The sequence below is a fragment of the Electrophorus electricus genome, chromosome 6 (genome assembly GCF_013358815.1).
Source record: "Electrophorus electricus isolate fEleEle1 chromosome 6, fEleEle1.pri, whole genome shotgun sequence".
Classification (NCBI taxonomy): Eukaryota; Metazoa; Chordata; class Actinopteri; order Gymnotiformes; family Gymnotidae; genus Electrophorus; species Electrophorus electricus.
This window is the reverse complement of record NC_049540.1, coordinates 8,628,299-8,649,170: the sequence shown is the minus strand read 5'-3', so window position 1 is coordinate 8,649,170 and position 20,872 is coordinate 8,628,299. Positions and strand designations below refer to the sequence as shown.

At 46.3% G+C, this 20,872-nt stretch overlaps 1 protein-coding gene across 1 annotated transcript in view; it reads right to left on the bottom strand.

Moving 5' to 3' along the window:
- Positions 1 to 7,310: 7,310 nt before the first annotated feature.
- The window catches only part of pappaa (pregnancy-associated plasma protein A, pappalysin 1a), a 71,421-nt gene continuing 57,859 nt past the window's right edge, over positions 7,311 to 20,872 (bottom strand). The window contains exons 19-23 of the mRNA XM_027025625.2: positions 20,304 to 20,451; positions 19,597 to 19,712; positions 14,927 to 14,998; positions 13,704 to 13,802; positions 7,311 to 7,810 (exon numbers count right to left, since the gene is read on the bottom strand). Coding sequence (XP_026881426.2) covers positions 7,706 to 7,810; positions 13,704 to 13,802; positions 14,927 to 14,998; positions 19,597 to 19,712; positions 20,304 to 20,451 — 540 coding nt within the window. The 3' untranslated portion in view covers positions 7,311 to 7,705. The remainder of the gene's footprint in view (positions 7,811 to 13,703; positions 13,803 to 14,926; positions 14,999 to 19,596; positions 19,713 to 20,303; positions 20,452 to 20,872) is intronic.

Genomic DNA, 20,872 nt, shown 5'->3' with positions numbered 1-20,872 from the left:
AAAGCATCTTGGTGATTATGTTGAGCGGCAGCAATCAGATTCTCTCAAATTCCGTGAAGCCCTACTGGACCCATGTGACTTTGCAGAAGCCACAACAGCCAATCAACTAAAAAGACCTCTGAACTATACTAAGCAGCGTATGGGCTGTACCACCCTTTACTCCTTTATAATGTCAACCTAACAAAACAGACCTCGCTATAATCACCTTGTCCTCGTAACATTTATATCCTCGGTAATATTCTGCTCCTCTGATCTTTAACCACATGGCCTGAAACATCTCCTCATCCCTGTCATCAGCACACATGCCTGGCTCCGCAATGCGTCTCGTGCCGGGACATGGGCCCCGCTCCCGCCAAGCTGCCAATTGAAAGACAATGTCACTGCAGTAAATCCGCTGTCCGTCCTACTCCCAGCGCGCCCTTCCAGGCAGCGACATCTGGTTGGCAGCTGTCCGTCCGTCCCCCCGCTAGAAGAGACGTGCTTTTCCCGGCCCTTTTTCAGCTGTTGCAAACTCCTCGGGGCGAAGAAGGGGTTTGCTCTGATGTCAGAAATCGGTCACTGAAAATTCTCCTTTATACAGACTGCTTCTCCTTTATACAGACCGCTTCTTTATACAGACTGCTTCCGTTTGGCCCCTCGCCGCGTATGTCCTTAATGTGTGCAGTCTCGACAGCAGTTTAGGGGTTTAAATGCGTCACTCCAGAGACTGACCTCAGTCATACATTTTACAGCTACAGAGATGACAGTCTTGTCCAGGTGAGTGGTTCATACCAGATTTGTGTTATATATTTTTTAATGTTTTAATAATGCTTTCAGCCATGTTAAGTTTAAAGGTCTGTCCTGGTAAAATGTTTCTGTTGGCTGGTAACTTATTTACTGCAGAGCCAAGTTGCATTTTGAAGTGTGAAATCTTCTAGTTACAGCTTGTCTTTGGGTCTGGACCGAGTCAGCGTCTAACGACCGACTCTGGAAGGATTTACGTGCTTGTTTGTTGGACTGACCGGTGCAGTTGCTTCATCCTCGTTTCCTCTGGCTTCACTGTTAAAAGATAAAAGTTCCCTTATCTTTCTTTCCAATTCGGTCTCCTGGTTTTCCGATTACCTCTTCTATAAAAATATCCTGACTTGGATGCATTATTACCTGCATTCCTTCTAAACAGCATTTTTTTTTTTTCATTTAAAAATTGCAATCTTTTTTTATGCATTTATCCATCTGTTTATCTATTTTTTGTTTGTCTTAAGGGACTGTTAACACAACACTTATCTATTTTTTGTTTGTCTTAAGGGACTGTTAACACAACACTTAACTTGGCTAATTATGCACTGTGATGACAGCTACTTTTCACCAAATATTGATTTCAATATGCACCAAAAAATAAAACAACCAATATATAAAATAAATTCAGCATAGGGAGACAAAGAGTGGGAAACAGCTTGATGTTGTAAAGTTAACCAGTGTTTTATTAATGCACAATACATGACAGAGAAATGAACCAATTTAGTAATTTCATTCAGCATTTTAAATCATCTACCAAAACATGATACATGTGGTATGTTTGCAACAGGCCAGAGCCCCAGTAACATCGGTGTGACCATGAGATCTACAAAAGCATTTACTGTTGCTCAGATAATATAATGAAGTTTGGTATGTGCCCCAAAAAAGTGCATTTTCTTAGCAGTATGAACAGAGTGGAAACCAGCAGATGTTAACTGAACAGGTTTGAAGATTTTGCGTGAACGTCATGAGGCTTCCTGTTAGGACAACAAAGATAGTAGCTGAACTCAAATTTGCAAATTGGACGAGGAGACGCCCCTGTCCACCCACACGGGTGGAAAGGGACAGGATGATGATAAACTGCTGGGTGAATAAAGGTACGGCCATGTTACCACTCAGTGCAGTAGCTATAATGAACTAAAGTACGGCGTGTTTCTTTGAGGCTCCTTTGAACTTGCGATGAGAATTTGACCTCCTTCTAAAGTTTTTTACTATGAATGGCACATCAGGTCACGATCGGAGCGATCGGCACGAAACATTTATCACCATTGAACGACTTTTGTTAATAGTTAAAAAGAAAAAAAGGGATACTTCAACTAACAGGACATTATGCACACGCAAGAGACAAAACACGTGCAGACACGATTTCAAAACGCGCGCCTTGATGCTTCGCTATTTACATCTTCAGATATTCCTGCTGAAGAGTGAACGGATCAGACTTGTCCTGTGCTGACATACATGTTTGGTTAGAAATTTACTTTGTATTTTAATAACAGATTTTTCTGGATGGTCAAAAAGTAATATAAAATTTTAATCTAACATTTTAATTTTTAAAATATGGAGTATAACTTTGAAGGAGACCCAACAGGAATTTGAGAGAAACTGTGACCCACTTTTCAGGCTGACCGCTAGAGATGCCATGTGCATGTATGTGTACTCATTTTGACATGTGTTTTGGGAGGTGGACAAGCATCCCAGTGGGCCAGGGGGAGGAGCTCTCTCATTGGCGCCTCCTGTCCTTCTCTCTGGTACCCCTCATGCCTCCAGCATCTGTTGACTACTCTCTCGCGTTCAGGGAATAAACAGCTACTATCTCTGAGTTCCCCCTATGTCTCGAAGCCATTACATTTTCGCCTACTTTCGACATAAATTTTGAACATTTTTTTGTTTTCTGTAAAATTAGGATGGAGTTTTAAGCTGACTGCTGGTCACATGACCTGCCACTTCCTGGCTAGCAGGGCAGGATATAAACCTGCTTGTTTAAATAACTCAACAGAAATATCTTTATCTAATTATCTAACATCTTGTTAAGCCTTAAAAGGAAATTCTCATTTTACCTTGAAACCCGCTGTACTGCATGGCCATTTCTTATGCAACAATTTATATTTTTAACTTCTTCAAATTAAAATACAAAATATGAAATGCAACAATGGGTGTTTAGTCATACATCACAGTGTAGAAACAAAGGGTTAATGAATCTAGAATTGGCAGATTTTATGGACTAATGAGTCTAACGGATTTCTGACTCGGGCATCAGTTGTTCACTCATGTGCAGCACTGTCGTTTAAACTGGAATGGGAAATGCATTGTGGGAGAGGTTAATGCAGTCGGAACATGCATCATCCAGTATACCTTTGTCTTTTCTTTTTTTCCTGTTCACAATAACGCTTCAATAACCTTTAATTCTCTTTAAACTGCAACCAAAGATTTTTAAAAATGAACAAGAAAACAGGAAAGAGCCCCCTACAACCAATATGTCCTTTTTAGGTTTATAAGACCAATGTAAAAATAACTTACATGAACATTAAAAATATAACTTAAAAAAGTATAACACTCTCAATAAATAGTTCTACTATGTACACCATAACATATTGCTAAAAGATCACTAAAAGACTGAAAATACTGAAGCAGCAAACATTACAGGCATGAGGTACAGCAAGAGACGCTGTGGTGTGTACAGCAGAGTGTGTCGAACATCCCGTCAGAAACTTCATTTAGCAAACATGTATGGCTTTAGAATCAGCACCCTTGTTGGTAAGGGATCGAAGTGTCAGGTTCACCCATAAAGCAACACAACGCTTCACATGAGGACTTGCGTTCGGGGAGAATCCCATTTGCAACAGGTACAGAGAGGCCTTTTGGTCTGCACATCTGTAGACAGCAACTGACAAAAAGACAAAATGCAGGTTGGGGGGGGGGGGGGGGGGGGTTAAAGACAATGGAGCCAGAAGGCAACGAGGCCAAGCGGCTGACAATTCCCATCTGTTCTTCTGGTTAAGAGGCAGAATATGAACGTGTTGACAATGCACTGGATCACCCATCTGAAGTCCTGTTGATGGATTGGCAAGTTGTTTGAAGTTGGTGCGATTATTGGCAATATGTAATGACTGCTGAAGAGTCTCTCTTTCTAAGCAATAAAATGTTCCATTAAGAGTACTGGTATCTTGAGTACAATAACATATCATTTTTGTAATAGCAACATACATTTCTTCGCTCAGGACTACATAACGAACAAAATCTTTATATAACTATTTAAGTTCTTGTGCACTCTTGGAATAGTATGTGTTTCCATTAGACCTTCGCTTAGGAAATATCTCCAAATCCACCTGAAAGTCCCGTTTTTTGGTGCTGTGGTTCCTTCATTTCATAAGCCTTCAACCTGAATCCATAGTCTCTGTGCCAAATACGAGATGGCATCAGAAATAAAAAGCATCAAAAAGCATTTGAATAAAAGCAAATAAATGAACAAACAAACAAAAAATGCATTAAAACACTAAAATGCATACACAACATATCATACTTATCATAATTATCATAGTTTGAACATAGTCGAATCATATATATATTAAAGCCAGTTTTGCAAATCCTAAGATGTTGTTCATACAAGGAATATGAAACTGACAGAACCTACAGTGAGTGTGTCACACTGGACAGTAACTCTCTACTCTGCTCTCCACAGTACAAACAGGTGGCAAGCTAGTGGGACTACAGAAAAAGACAATTACCACAAAAAGAGGCATATAGCAATACCATATCATTAAAATAAAATTAAAAAAAGTTCAACTGTCTTACAATAGCAGCGTTTCTAAAAGTTTTAACTTTTTTTTTTTTTTCCTTTAAACGGCTATTCCAAAGTGCAGTAACTGAGGTCATTTATACAAATACTGATTACGGGCACATAAAAGTGATCTCTTTTTTAAAGATTTTTTTTCTTTTTTAGGAAATAGAAATCAAATGAAAATGCACATTTGAGACTAAAAGCACAATGAAAATAAGTGACAATCTCAACTTCTCATGATATAAGCCTCAATGGCGTATGTACAGACATTCACTTTGAAAGTTTTCCCGGTTCCTGCACTTGGGGAACCTCTGTGACATTTGCCAGCACGTTTTCTAAAGGGCTTTTTTTTTCACCATGGAAATGTGTGGCTTCGAATCCATTGCTTAAAATACAGTATAACACCACGGTGAAGGGATTTGAGTTGTCTGGCGAGGACCGATTGGCACAGCGGACACAATTTCTACCGTACGTAGGTTCAAACACACTCTGATGGGTGCGTTTTCTGAGTACCACTGACGGAAAATCAACCGTGGTGCGTGAATCTGACACTGCACTGAGGTTAATTTGGTTGGCAGGGTGGGCACCAGCAAGACCTGGCCATTTAGGGAAGTGGGTCTACTACCTGACTCCTGATGCCACTATTTTGAGAGAGGACGTAGGTTCACATCCATAGTGAATTGCAGCTCTCAAACGCACTGTAATATTGGGGATACAAATGTCAAGAGGTTTCCAATATTTATACGAGCGCCAATGTTGGTTGCATGCCCCAGGACAGATAAAATGGCAGGTTCCAGAAAGGGACTTTACTAGGATTATCTAGTATAAAGTTCCGTAGATATCTAAGCGCTGATCTCTGCAAGTCAATGAGGGAAGGCAGAATGTATTAAGGCAGACGTTAAACACCGCCAGTCCAACATAATCGACCCTGTATCTCGGTTGGCAAAGGTACACCTCGCTGCTGCTGTTTTGTTTGGGAAATACAACCTACGCTGCAGTCGTGTGTTCGGAACGCTAAAAGAAGGATGGGAAGAGAACCCTGGGAATGAGGGAGCATGAACGGATGCTTATAGCAGGTCCAGTATAGAAGAGGCAGACACAGCGAACACTATTACACTTAATCTAAACCTTGAGCTAGTTTATAAAACTTGGCACAAGTACTATAGTTATATAGTAGTGTAGTAGTACAGTATAGTACTATAGTAATATAGTAGTGTAGTAGTATAGTATAATACTATAGTAATATAGTAGTGTAGTAGTACAGTATAGCACTATAGTAATATAGTAGTGTAGTAGTACAGTATAGTACTATAGTAATATAGTAGTGTAGTAGTATAGTATAGTACTATAGTAATATACTCGGAACACAATATGATTAATTGACTTAGCAAATATTTTTTTTATCTATTTAGAGGCTACTCCTTCATACTAACTAATATATATATATATATATATATATATATATATATATATATATATATATATATATAAATAAACAACTTCAGTATGCAAGAAGTTAATGAAGAAAGCTGAAGACAGACGGATTTCATGATCTGTGCAGCTCCGTTCCACGCTGCACCTCTCAACAATTCAAGGGAGCCAATATGGCAAATGACATGGTACTAGACACGTGACTCATTCGAGTCTGGATATGGACTGATGGAGTCTTTACTACCTTCCCTTTTAAGGAGCAAATCTGAGAGAGATCAAGTCTAGCTCGGTGCTGTATAAGCTCACAAACGACCGCTGGTGATATGACCCGAAAGAACTGAAACACGTATGGGGGTGCGGCCTTTACATTCAGGACGTATTCATGTCACGTTACATTCCAGAGGTCGCCGACTGCCAACCAATCACGAAGCGGCCTCGGTGCCGAGGGCTGTCAGATGAGGCTGGCCCTGCGCTGTGTTGTGAGAGAGTGTGTCAGGTAGGCTCAGGTTGAGAATGGGCTTGGAGAGGTAAACGTTAAGGCAGGCTGCGCTCCTTCTGAGGTCACTGGCGTACTGGCTGCAGATGCAGGTGGTCTGTGGCATGGCCGAATAGCAGCAAGAGAGCAGCAACGTTAACAGCAGCCATGCAGACATGGCGAGATAACCTTCATGGTGGTTTTGGGTTAGTCACAACAACTGCCCTCTCTCAATCAAAGAGTTGAAGGAAGAAAGACAAAAAAAGACCTGGAGTGTTACATTAGGTAAACATTGGCAATGGATTAAGTAAGCACCATTTTCTGTTTCAGTACTGGTTCATTAAATAAAATGTCACCAATTTTCTGAGCTTTATGCACGTCAGCTGCTTAGCGATTTCCTATAATTGCCAAATTCCCCATGCCCTTAGTTTTGCGTGTTCTGGTTGGGCAGAATCGAATGGCTCTAATAAACCCCGCCCCTCGGAGCTGTCTGCATACGTGTACATCCGTGGCAGACCTAGCCTTGCCTCTGCCACACGTGTGCTGTGTGGTCTCATCCCAGGGCCACGCAGCGCGTTCCCAGCGGGGGCAGACAGGGGGCGCACCGCCCACACTGGCTCCCACTCCCAGCCCAGCACAAGCCTGTACAGGGAAAATGAATCCAAAGCTCCCCTTCTCCCATTAACCATGGAAAAAAAAAACTTCACTTCTTCTTTTATCGATTTCCTTTTTTAGAACAAACTGTTAAATTCTTACTTTTTTCTTTATATATATATATATATATATATATATATATATATATATATATATATATATATATGCGTGTGTGTTTGTGTGTGTGTGTGTGTGCGCATCTGTGTGTGTTGTTTTACCTTTGGTCTTAAAAAAACTCAAAAAAAACAACAAAAAAAAACATTTCAGCAAAATTGACATTGAAAGCTGACATAGAAAGGCATGCTAACCAGAATTTGTTGGGGGGGGGTTGTTTTTTTTCTTAGCTAAACTCTTTGCTAGGGGTGATGAGAGAGGTCATTCCTTCTTTAGTACAAATGGGTATATGCTTGCCCCCACACTGGTCCTGTGGGGATGTGAGACCTTCCGTAAAGGGAAGGAAGATTGCAGGCAGATGTTGACTTCGAGGATTGCGATGGCAGGGACAGGAGAGCTACACTTTTGAAGCGTGTCTGGAAGAATGTCTTGCTCTACCCCAGTCTGTGGCACATGGAGAGGGCGCAGGGCACGCCCCGTCAGCCCAAAGAGTGCACATGCTCCCCTTTGCGGTTCTCCGTGGCGCTGGGATCCCGGCACGCGCACTCACTCCGTACATCGCACGACGACGGGAACAGGATCACCTGCAGGAGGGGGAAATCCACAACAGCAGCGTGAATAAGCGCACGGATTGGCTCGGAGGATGCCAGGGCACCGGCATCCGCGCTGGAGCGAGCTGCGTCTCTGACCGCTCCAGACATGAAGCTCGAGTCCCCTTTTCGCACCCGGGCGTTCGCAGAATGGTGACGTCTGCAGTCTCGGCCGCAGACGCAGTTCGCGCAGGTTTACAGGTGCTGGAGGACCTAACGCCACACGCACGTTCACGTGCAGACCAACACACCTGCACATACGAATGCGTCACAAACTCCCGTGATGTCCGGTAGCCTCTACCTAATGCGAAGGCAAGGGAGAAGTCAGGTCCAGGTGGTTTAGGGAGACCAACCAGACAGAGTTCTGTGGAATTAATGACATAATTTGCCAGATCGGAGTCAAAGCCAGACTCAGAGGCTCAGACTGAACTAGTTTTCAGGAGCAGGCAAGATGCAGTCCAGGAGGAGGGATGCTCGTCGCTATGCGACTGACGTGAAACACGTTTGGGCAAGGAGTGTCCTTCCATGTGCCAGACAGCCTTCCCAGAACCCCCTTACTCGAAACCTTTACGAGCAAGAGCTGCACAACTATCGAATCCAGATGCCAGTTGTCTGAGTGGCATTTCCTCCGTCTCACCCAAAAGCGCCGCATTCCTCGCGAGCCCTTCAAAACCTGGCGGTCCTCACGAGACCCGTGACCTCATCTCGCTTTTAGCAGCTTTCCTGTCTTTCGTTTATTGTGTCTGCGCATCCATCATTGCCATTGTAACCCTGCGATAAACAGGGATAAACAGACGGCTCTCCATCCATCGCATCGGGGCTCGTCGTTGGCCTCACACAACCTCGCTGAAGCTTTCCTTTACCTCATATCAGCCTCTCCATGTCCTCCGCGCGCGTCCTCAACTCCCTTAGACCCTGCAGCTTAGCCTCTCTATCGCCCCGTCACTCTGCGATGGTGGGTGGCAAATTTAACATGGTTTCCTTTGACCTTGACCTTAAGGTGGAGGGCTGGCTGCCACATCTGGCCCTGATCGGGAACCTGCAGAGGGGGGCCTGGGAGCACCCATGAGGGTGGGGCCCGTCTCGCGCATACATATACAGACACGGACAAACATACACACACGTGTGTGCAAATAAACGAACATATGCACGCGCACACACACACACACACACACACACATGCATGCATGCATAAGCACACACACACACGCACACACACGCACGCACACACACACATGCATGCATAAGCACACACACACGCACGCACACACGCACACACACATGCATGCATAAGCACACACACACACGCACACACGCACGCACACACACACATGCATGCATAAGCACACACACACACGCACGCACACACACACACATGCATGCATAAGCATACACACACGCGTGCACACACACACACACACACACACACGCACACGCACACATACACATGCATGCATAAGCATGCACACACACACACACACGCATGCATAAGCATGCACACATACACACACACGCATGCACACACGCATGCACACATGCATGCACACACGCACACACACATGCACACACACACACACGCATGCATAAGCATGCACACACACACGCATGCACACACGCATGCACACACGCATGCACACACGCACGCACACACGCACGCACACACACACGCATGCACACATGCATGCACACACGCATGCACACACGCACGCACACACACACGCATGCATGCATAAACCTACACTCACACATGTGTGAACAAACACGCACACATGCATATAGTGGTAAAAACAGACATGCATGTCTCTTTCAAATTTCACATCTGTCTGAATATTAATAAAGCCATTATTCTTTTCACCTTTTCATTGTGCTGTTATATTGCACATAAAACTTCATAAATCACTAGTATTCACAGTCCAGTACTGGCAGGACCTGGTATGACTGTTATTACACAGTAATAACCATGAAATGGTCTCGCAATGTCCCGTAATGTTGTGTAACATCTACAGCATAATCAGCCTTTACTGGAGGTGATCCTTAGCCTCAAGTTCCCCTTCTACACCAGTCTCGCCAAGATGCAAGACAAAAAACAAACTCCGACACACGAAAAGCCAGGCGGCTCTGGGCTTCCACTTCCAAATAGGAATTCCTTCGAAGGATTTTGGGGCGGTGGAGGGGCAGGGGTGTACGTGAGGGATGGAGGAACGGAGGGGTACTGGGGGGTGGAGGGGCAGTCCCCTTACTCGCACCCCAACTACCGCCCGCTCAGCCATTGAGTACCCGGCGTCCTCAACCCCCACCCCACCCCACAACGGCCCGGCAACAGCTTGCAGTCATTAGCACTGGATCCGGCGCTGACCCGTACGTGCAGTACGACTCGCACCTTCAAAACTCCCGGACAGGAATAATAGACAGGCAGTCATCCAGAACTCCTTAATACGCAAATCTCCAAGAGAATACCGAAGCCAAGGGGGGATGTGAGGAACAAGGCAGGGTGGGCACGGGGGGTGGGTGGTAGGAGAGGGAGACGAAGAGAGAGAGAGAGAGGGAGGGAGGGAGAGAGAGAGAGAGCTGGGTAGAGATAATGAAGGAAAACACACATGCAGGCAGCGGGAAGTGCTTCGGCTTCCCTCACTCCGGGGTTATCGGGCTGGAGGAGAGCGAAGCCGCAAAGGGCTTCACCCGACGGGGCGGAGGGTGAGTGGGGGTTGGTTGGGGGTTTGGGGGTGCTTCTGATCTTATCGCACAGGTTGTTGGCAGCACTTTCTTCTTCATGTGCTGTGTCACAGGCGATGGGAGTCCAGCTGAGTCACAGCCAGGGCACGAGAGCCAGCGTCACTGTGCTGGAGCCTTACAGAGCGCGCGCCAAGCATCATGCTGGTCTGGAACCACAGTTAAAAAAATGATCTTATTCTTTAACTCGCCAAGACGTCGTGGCTGTTGAGGTTCTACACCTCAAAACCTGATTCATTCTATATTTTCTCTCCTACATACGCGGTGCACGTGTTTAATGGCAAGCAAGACACAATAACTGTTTCTGGGCACCAACGACTGCCGTGCAGAGCACACACCTCTCCCACTTCATTATGACTTAAAGCCATAACGTCCTTGGTAGTCAACAGTCATCTGCACGCTTTTACGTTTTTTAAGCCTCCATCCCTTACATGAGTAACTGATTATGATCAAACGCATATGGAAACTATTTGAGATCAAATAAATCGCTTCCAAACGGCCATCAGATGGTACAGGGTCAAAAAGACAGTGTTTGTCATCAACAGTTTCACTAATTTTTGTTTTGCAGTGCACATGAAGCACCCATCTGTTCTCCAGTCAAATCAAGATCAGGTGGCGCGTTCCCTGCTGTTTCAAATAAAGCTCTTTCCAGTGCCACGGCTGAGAGTGCAAACAGAAAGGAATAACAAATAGTCACATAGTATCTTGCCTGACTATCTCAACAAAACAGTCAGGGAATGCAAGAAGAGCTTAAGTGCCACTCAAAGTCAGTAGATCATAGCCAGTCAGGCTGGACCTTATCTGTGCACTAAAGCATGGCCTCCATTGGTCTGAAGAGAAATGTTTTCATAGGCTTTCCTAAGTAATGTATGAATGAATTGAGGAAGTTTGTAGACCGAGATAAAGCTTCGCGAGGGCCGAGCGAAGCAAAGAGGCTCCGTGTTGAGCCAGCGATCGCCAAGGACACTAACGGCTCCAGTCGAAGCAGAGCCGGGCTCATCCCGCGCGTCCGGCGTCTTTCCTCTACTGGTTTCATCTACTTCAGCAGCGTTCTGTGACATCTCTGCTCTGGCAGTCCATCAATCAAATTACAATTGGTGCTTTCTCTGCAAATCGTTTATACGAAGCCTGCCAGGTTGAGATGCGTTCGCGCCATGTGGGGCATCAGCGTGGGATGCCAGGTGACCCACTGGGGCAGGGGTGTTGGGGGGGGGGGGGGGGAATCAGATGCAAACTCCAGCAAGGGCACAGCCCAGATCTCGGAAAATATCAGTTGCATGCTGTTTTTCTAACCTAAGGAGAATCCTGCAGGGGTTTTGGGGCCCTGTTTTATGCAATACACTTTGGTGTGCTACTGCAGTGCTGACGGTCTTACGGCTTAGATATCAGAAAAATCCTGGCTTATGGAATTAGAAAAACTGGAAGGCGGGAATCTCTGCCACAACCCCCCCCCCCCCCCCCCCCCCCCCCCCCCCCCCCCCCCCCCCCGCTTAAGCAGGGCGGGCGTTTGAGGACTTTACAGGTAAAAAAAAAAAAAAATTCTGACACAAAAAAAGTACAAACCTAAATGGCAAGCATACGAACATGACAAAGCCGCAAATAGAAACCTGCTCGTTTTGGGCTTTTCTTCATATTTTGGGTGTGTCCCAAAAATAGACCATCTCATTACACCAGAGCTCTGCTTCTGACACACATGAAAAAAGGAAACACTTCCACCTCATTAAAGGATGACTCCATTCCCATCCTGCAGTGCTTCCTTCGCTAACGGCAGGATGACGCACTACAGCGAAGGGGAGGGCATCAGTAGCCTGGCAAACGACTGCAGGGCGATTTAACCTTCCGTCAACACTGGCGAGCCGGCTTGGCACAGCCCCACACCCCCTGTCTGCTTGCTGACGCAGGCCGGAGCGAGCGAGCTTTCCAAAAAAGCGCTCCTCTAATAGGGCCGGCTGTAATGAATCACCGGCACCCGGGCCCTCTCCCCCTTAGCCGCGGCCAAGCGTTCGAGAGGCAGGAGGGCGGGGGAGGTGGAGGTGTAACGTCGCGCGGTGCAGGACCGTCTACGGAGAAGCCTTAATGAGCGGCGAAGCTTGAGGGTGACCACCAGCCCCGTCGTAGAGGGGGATCTCAGAGGGAGAGGACTCATTGGGAAAGTAATGAGGGGGATAAAAGAGAAGGAGATGCCAGACACCTCACCCTGTCCGGCGGTGCAGTCTCACGCGCACGCCACACAGGCGCACACGCCATTAGGTACCATGTGCAAGCCATATTTGCGTTGCTCTGTGTGAACAGCGGCTACGCTACGTCATTCGCACCTTCGGTGACCGACCGAATGATGTCAGCCAAACTTGGCCTAGAGGAACAAGGGGTGGTGGCGACCGAAGTAGCTAACTCTTTACCAAGTCGCTCCTTCCAGGTGCGTTTATAGACTGCTGGAACCGTTTTCAGCCAGCAGTTCCAGCGTGTTTACTGGTTAAGGGCTCAGAAACTCCAGCGACTAGAGGCAGGAGTGATGAAGGAAGTGAGAAGTCAGAAGCACTGGGGAGGCGCTTGAAAGCATCAGTTGCCCAGGAGAAGGGGAGTTCTCCCGGCCTGTTTTAAAGACCACCAGGCGCAGTGGGGTTCATGCAGACTTTCTCAAGCACCCGGAATCAGTGGGTACCGGGTGGACCTGGGAGGGAGAGCCCAGCACGGGTTGGCGTTCGTGCCCTCGCTGATCTGCCCTTCCCAGCTCTACAGACGGCCTTCATCCTGCCTGGCGATCCGCTCTGGCAGGGCGGGCGGGCATCGGGGTCCCTGAGAGCTTGATAATGGCTCCTCATTGGACACTCGGGCTACTGCTTACGTTTTGTATCACAATGCATCGGCGCAGGCATGCATGTTGGAACAGGAATGAAAGCATGACCGAGAAACGAAAACAACGATTCTTTGGGAGGAAATAAAAATAAAATAAAATTAAATAATCGTGTAGTATAAATCAGTACAAATAGTACAAATCAGGACTGAATTAAGGCATTCAACACCGTCGCTAACTAAGTCTCATGAAAGTTTGAAAGAACCTCAAAATCAATCGCAGCGGCCTCAGCACGCGCAGTCACATGAGGGGAGGCATGAGGGGAGGAGCGTGAGGGGAGGCGTGAGGGGTGTAGTGGGATACCTTCTTAGTCTTGACGGTGGAATTGCAACAGTCCCCTCCATCATAATTGCAGTAGGCTCTGTTGTTCATTGCATCGCAGTAGTTGTCTCCTTGGAATGGCTGTGGTGGAGAAGAAAGAGCCATGAGTGGAGATGACAATGGAAAGAGTCGCTCATCGCGTAACACGCTGGGGCTGAGCCCCAAAAACGGGGAAAGGCTCAATACAAGACGTGATTAGCATGGCATGTTAGTGGCATGTTAATGCATCCAATGGCAGTACAGTTTTAAATGTGTTGCACAAATTCCATTCGAAATAGATTAATAATTGAAGGTACAAACAATCGTATGGAAAATCTTGTTTGGCCAACCAGTCAACAAATATCGGCCGAAGTCAGATTATATTTATGAAGTGTTGTTCTAATAAGGATAACATTGGGTAATATTGGGTGCACCAGGTATTTTACAGCACTGAATGTTTTTGTGGTTTTCTCTACTCTAACACATATGATTCTATACAGCAAGCAGCTATCACAGCCTTTACAAGCTTGATTCAGGTGCAATACAGGACATGATGCAAAAAGCTACCACAGAACACTACTAAAAGTCACTTCACTAACAGCTAGACTATCTTTACTCTTGGTGACATCATTTGGAACAGACGATCCCTGTGCAAGCTGAACTCAAGGCGAGTCCTGTTTCCCCTCTCTGCACAAACTTAGCTGCATGGATTCCCTAAACTTCTCTGTGTTTGCAGATGCTGTCACCAAACATACACAATTCTTACTCATGCCAACTTGCATGACAGCAAAATCAGAAAATCTTTAAACCAATACAGTGGTCCCACCAAATGGAAAGAACTGGCAGGGAATTTTAATGAGGGAGAGATAGAAAGGGAGAGCGAGAGAGAGAACGCATGAATGAGACCCAAAACGTTCATTGTAAATTTATGCATATGTATATATGCATTACATATCCCTTGATGGTCATTACATCATTTTTGGGAAAAAAAAGAGTGTGAAGAAGGTGTTAAAAAAAACACAGTACATCAGGGTATACCATCACAGCCATTCATACAAGTACTGAGTACCAACTTTAGTGTAGAGTTCCTCTATAACTTCATACTCTTCATGAATCTTCTTGGGCCTCTGCAAATGGAGGTTAAGGCGAGAGTGCCACCAGTGAGGGGGAGGAAGAAGGAGGAAGGAGAGGGAGGCATTTGGGCGGATGTGAGCCAAGGAACTTACCTCACAGCCCCGAACACAGTGGAGGAGCTCGGGGTGGGGGTACCACTTCAGGCCCATCGTACACACCAAATGCTGTGGGCAAAAAATAGAAAACACAATTTAGCTACAAGTTCACTGCTTGGGCCAGAAACAAACTTGACAGTTAGTACTTTAGCCAGAACTGAACTTTGTTATTATGTCCACCTAATGCGTGAGAGTAATTTTGATTCCCGTGAATTAAGTTGTGAGAAAAGCTTCCGCTGTTGGACCCTGGCTGTTTTTTTGTGATTACTGACAAACACCTACAAACCTGCTTTCATGTCTTTTCTGTGACTGCTCTAAAAAGGTCTGTTGCCTTGTTCTTGGAAATACGGGCACTTTAAAAGCTGTCCATCACAGCACAACCAAAACAATCAAATCAGCAGCAACCACACAGCTAATGACACTCAATCTCACCAGTCCATCACGGCCAAACGTTCAGGGAGAAGAGTGCTCACAGACATCATAAAAGCAGGATTTCTGTCCACCTAACAACCCCCCCCCCAAAAAAAAAACAAGAAACAGAAAACAATCCATGTCGAACGGCTTGTGAAGCATTACCTTCATTGCTCCATGCATCACTACGCAGGTTAGCGCACACAAGAGCAGGTGCCGTGGCAACAGAGCCTATTTGCCACAAGGTTCACTTGGAATTGCAATTGTTTTTGGTAGCACTGGGTCATGCTGTACCCATTACAGATATGCTAAGTGCTAAAACTTTATATGAAAGTGATTGATTAGAATCTTCCAAGTTTCTGTCAGTAAATGATGGATTTAGTTATAGTGCCAGCACCAGAAGATCTTTTACAACACTGAATGAGACTAACATGATTGGTTAGTTTCAATGGAAAGATGAGCCTGATTGCCCAGGGGTGGGAGGGACACGGGACAGGCCTAGAGGTCAGGCAGCCCTCTGCTACTGGCCAGATATCAGTTATATATTTACACTGGACTCACCACACACACACACACACACACACACACACACACACACACAGACACAGAGACACACACACACACACACACAGACACACACACATACACACACACAGAGACACACACACACAGACACACACACACAGACACACACATACACACACACATACACACACACATACACATACACATACACACACACACACACACACACAAACACACACACACACATACACACACACACACAGAGCCTCCTCACTTTTCTCTATTGCTTAGTTGCCACTGCAAACTAAGGTATTTTACATTTCGTCCCCGTCAGCAGATCAATGTAAGACAGGTGGGGAAGAAATGATCGGAGCAGAGTGTGTGAGGACAGCAGAGTGTGTGAGGACAGCAGAGAGTGTGTGAGGACAGCAGTGTGTGAGGACAGCAGAGAGTGTGTGAGGACAGCAGAGTGTGTATGAGGACAGCAGAGAGTGTGTGAGGACAGCAGAGAGTGTGTGAGGACAGCAGAGTGTGTGTGAGGACAGCAGAGAGTGTGTGAGGACAGCAGAGAGTGTGTGAGGACAGCAGAGTGTGTGTGAGGACAGCAGAGTGTGTGTGAGGACAGCAGTGTGTGAGGACAGCAGAGAGTGTGTGAGGACAGCAGAGAGTGTGAGGACAGCAGAGTGTGTGAGGACAGCAGAGTGTGTGAGGACAGCAGAGAGTGTGAGGACAGCAGAGAGTTTGTGAGGACAGCAGAGAGTTTGTGAGGACATCACCCCGGTCAGCACACATGCACACTTCCATGGCTCTGCGCATCTGTTTGACTGCTGCCCTCTGGGTCACTGTTTGTCACGGTAGTAGTTTAAACGACTTGTTTGTTGAAGTTTAGATTTTTGCTTGTGCATTGCATTCTCTATGCTATGACTAACATGCCTGGCCATGTGGGTGATGACCTGTATACCTTCTAGGGCTGCTCAGACCACTTAGCAAGAAAATCTGAAACTAACTGCAACTTTAAATTATATAAATAGAGGAAAAGCCACATATGCTTGTATCTTTAAGCCTTGTTCTTCAGACAGAGGAGCTCTAGGGATTAAAGTGCTGGACAGGTGAATGACATCAAACGCGCCTGCTCCGCAGGGGTAGCTGAACAGGTGGATGACGTCACATGGCTTTTTCATTGATCCAGCTTTCCCAGGCCTCCAGGCCGGAGATGCAGCTCTTCCGTCGGCCTCTCCCCAGCCTCGGCCCGCATGACATCATCGACATTAGCCGCCCACGGGGCCCTAAATCCAATCAGCAAGAGCAGCCTGCACCCCCCCCCCCCCACCCCCCACTCTCTCTATCTGGCCATCACATCATTCCCCATATTACTGCTATCAAATTTAGCCCATTTAATAAAGGCTGGGGCTATTAATTAGAGGCATATATTAGCCCTACCCTCCAGCAGGGGCCTGGCATGAGCAATGGTCTCAGCCCTCTGTTGTGCCAGCATTACGTAAGCGCCCTCAGTCTCTGCCAGGGACCCGCTGATACCTGCACATCAGCATAGTGCGGCGCAGTTTTGCTGATATCAGGGAGGCAGCAAGCAAGTGAGGGGAAAAAAAAAAAAAAAAAAGAGTGGAGATTCTAAGTAGGTCAGCAGAGGAACCTGAAACGAATCCCTCCCGAGGGTGACTCGTCATGATCACTGATTAAGGCAGTCCAAAAACCCGAGTCAGCAATAAAACAAAGGCCCAGATAGGAGACTGGATTTCGGGACTGGCTCGGAAATAATAAATAAATAAATAAATAAATAAATAAATAAATAAATAAATAGAATGCGCAGCGACTGTGTTTCCTACGAGGACGCGTCCAGCAGGCAGAAGAGCGTCATCGGGGAAAGCTTGAGGAAGAGTGGACTGGTGAATCTCACTGATCACACCAAACTAGTGTACCAGCCAACCATGGTTAGTGCTCCTCTAGCACGAGACTTAGACAGTCTGCGAAACCACTGGCTTGTTTAGTGGTTTTTCAGCTCTGCCACAGCTGCGTACCTAACTAGCAGGCGGGCTGAATCAGGTTTGTAAGGCCATGTAGTGCAGCTGCCCTCCAGAACTCCAATTACCCACGAGCCCCGGCGTCTTAGTGATGCTAGCTTACAGAGGTCCACTTCAGTGCGTAGTTAGCCAAGCGCTAGCAACACAGTGCAGCAATAAGCTGCGAACTGCAGAGGCGAGCCAGGCCGGGTCAGCGCACTCCTGTCGGGCAGCTTGGCAGAGGACAGGGCCCATGGAACTCAGACACCACCGGTTGGCACGGGGCCGCTCTGGTGGCAAGCTGCAGCAACTGAAGCTAAGCGCCTATTGATCTGGCTTGGCTCGATGTCAGCCCCCACCCACCGGCTCGCTTCATGGCCATCGATTCGGGCTCCTCTCGTCCCAGCAGCCCTGCTCCACCCGTACCTCCCACCCCCACCTCCCTGTGTCCCCTACAGCCCTGCTCGCATAGGAAATCAATATCACCGATCGATCACCAACTTGTCATTCTGTTTCCCCCAGTGCAAAACAGCTGACTCAGCACAAATTCCTGTCCGAAAGAAATGCAAGTAATAGAAAATCAGCAACAGTGACAAACAATAACAAAACAACAAACTATAATACTATATACAAAATATAATACTATATAATACGATATATTCGCAGAAAAACTCTGCTTCTCTGGACGTGACAGTTTACTGAGTCTCTCCTAAAACTTGGCAAAAATCTTCAGAACAGCTTTAACAAATTTCCGTGATTAAATCTCATTTTCACCAGCGAAATGCCCGGTGCTTTGCAGCCTGTCCAATACGTCATGAAGCCCTACAACTCTTTGGTTATGGCCTCGAGCCTGTTACCCAGTGAGATCCCACCAGGGAAATCAGGGTTTTCTACAGACAGGTGTGAACCAAAACTCTCCCCAGACTAGTTTGAAACGTCCTATAACCAATTCCAGCAATCATCGCTAAATCAATGCAATACTTCTGACAGGTGAATGTACATTAAGCTCTTCCTATTAGTTCACATAATAGGGTCATTTTAAAATTATAGTGTTTACCGGCAGCTTTGTAACTTTTTCCGACTTAGCCCCCACCTCACTGCGGTTCACTTAGGTTCAGAGATTACTGTAATCGTGCCGTTTTTCCAGTGCGGGGTAATCAGGAGGACCGGTGCATGCCTGGCTGTGTGTCTAACGAGCGATCATCGAATGAGGGCTGGGGTGGACGACTATGACAGCGGTGTGCGTCTGCACATCCAACAGCAGCAAAGCTGCGCTCCAAGACGATTACTGTAAGCCACTTTACCTTGCCTACAAAGTCCATTTTTAAGCAGCACTTCTATTCAGAAAACAACTCGGAATATGATTTTTTTTTTTTTTTATGTATTTAATTGCATTTTTTCCCCAATTACATGTTTTATACATGTGGCTGCTGTAGAGATCGAGGAGAAGTTCCTTTCAGACACCTTTCAGGGAAAAGCAGATCTAAGCGTGTAGGCATTTTGAAATTATGAATCACCAGTCAATCACCTCCAAGCTCACATCCCACCAAAGATACTCGAGGCACACTGCAACATTCCCTCTGCATCTGTGGCACCGCATGTGTGCGAGAGACAGATAGAGAGCCTGTGTGTGTGTGTGTGTTGTCCTGTGTGGGTGTGTGTGTTGTCCTGTGTGTGTGTGTGTGTTGTCCTGGGCAACAGAAGAAAACACACCATGACTTTGGGTGGGTTTATCCAGTGGTGCTCCAGAAAACTGCTAGCTGTCATATTGTCGGGGAGGATGACCACATCGTTGTTCATGTCCCGGCATGAAAGCTCACACTCTGATCCTATGTGTGATAGAGACAGAGACAGAGACAGAGACAGAGACCCAGGGAGAGAAAAGGCAAAATTATGTTTCAAGTATCAAATCATTTTATTCCTTCAAATAAGAAAATCCCCCATAATCCAAACGGGTGGGAATAGGTCAAAGTGTAATGGTTCCGACTTCCACAGTGACAGTGTTTCATTATTCCCCCAGTGAGCTCATTATAGCTGCTTTTCCAAGCAGACATTCAACTAAATAACTAGGAACGGGAATGTCCCTAAAATCAGAACAAAAGTTTAACATTTTAAAGCTTAATCCTATTCTGAAAGAGTGAATTCATAGCAGGTCCACGGGTCACATCTATTAGAAACCAGTGTGCATATGTGTGTTTGTGTGTGTGTGTGTGTTTGTCTGTGTTTGCACCATTTTGCAATGGATGTTATCATAATCTGAGGCTGAAGTAACGCTAACAGAGGGAAGAGGCCCGAAAGGTTGCCAGATTTTCGGGCCACCTCCCAGGTCAAAGACAAAATAAGCAGCCTTGTGAGCGTCTGTCCATGTAAGGGTGTGCCAGCAGGTGCATGCAGTGTTACCCCAGTCAGCGCGGACCCACCTATGGCATATCCCTTCTTGCAGACGACCCGGATGCTGGGGTGCAGGTTCTGAGGTAGAGAGCACTGGCCCTTCAGCTGAGGACAGATCCGGAAGGTTCCGGTCCAGTTCCCGTCCTTCCTACAGCGGATCACGTTGGTGTGAGGGCCCTAGAGGGAAACAGGAGAGAGAAAGGCGGAACATCGTGTGTCACGCGAAACATCGTGTGACACGGCTTTGTGTGCGGTTAACCCAACGCGGTCGCCAAGCACGATGGCGCGCCTGCTTCAGTGTGTCTCGAGGACAGATTGAGGTACTGTCCATTACTTATGCTTCTACAAAACAGTAATGCTATGCTCTTGGAATGATGCTTCATTGGATCACTCTTCATTGGATTTTTCTTGTGCTCTGGTGCCGAACTTCCAGGAATTCATGAGGGATCGTTTGATTATGTCTGTGCCATGTTGCAAATTCCAAAGTGACGTCACGTGACATGATGAAACATCATAGTGTGCTGGGGAAACACTGCTGGCAACACTGGAGTGAGAGTACTCATATAATGTGTGTGTGTGTGAGTGTGTGTGTGTGTGT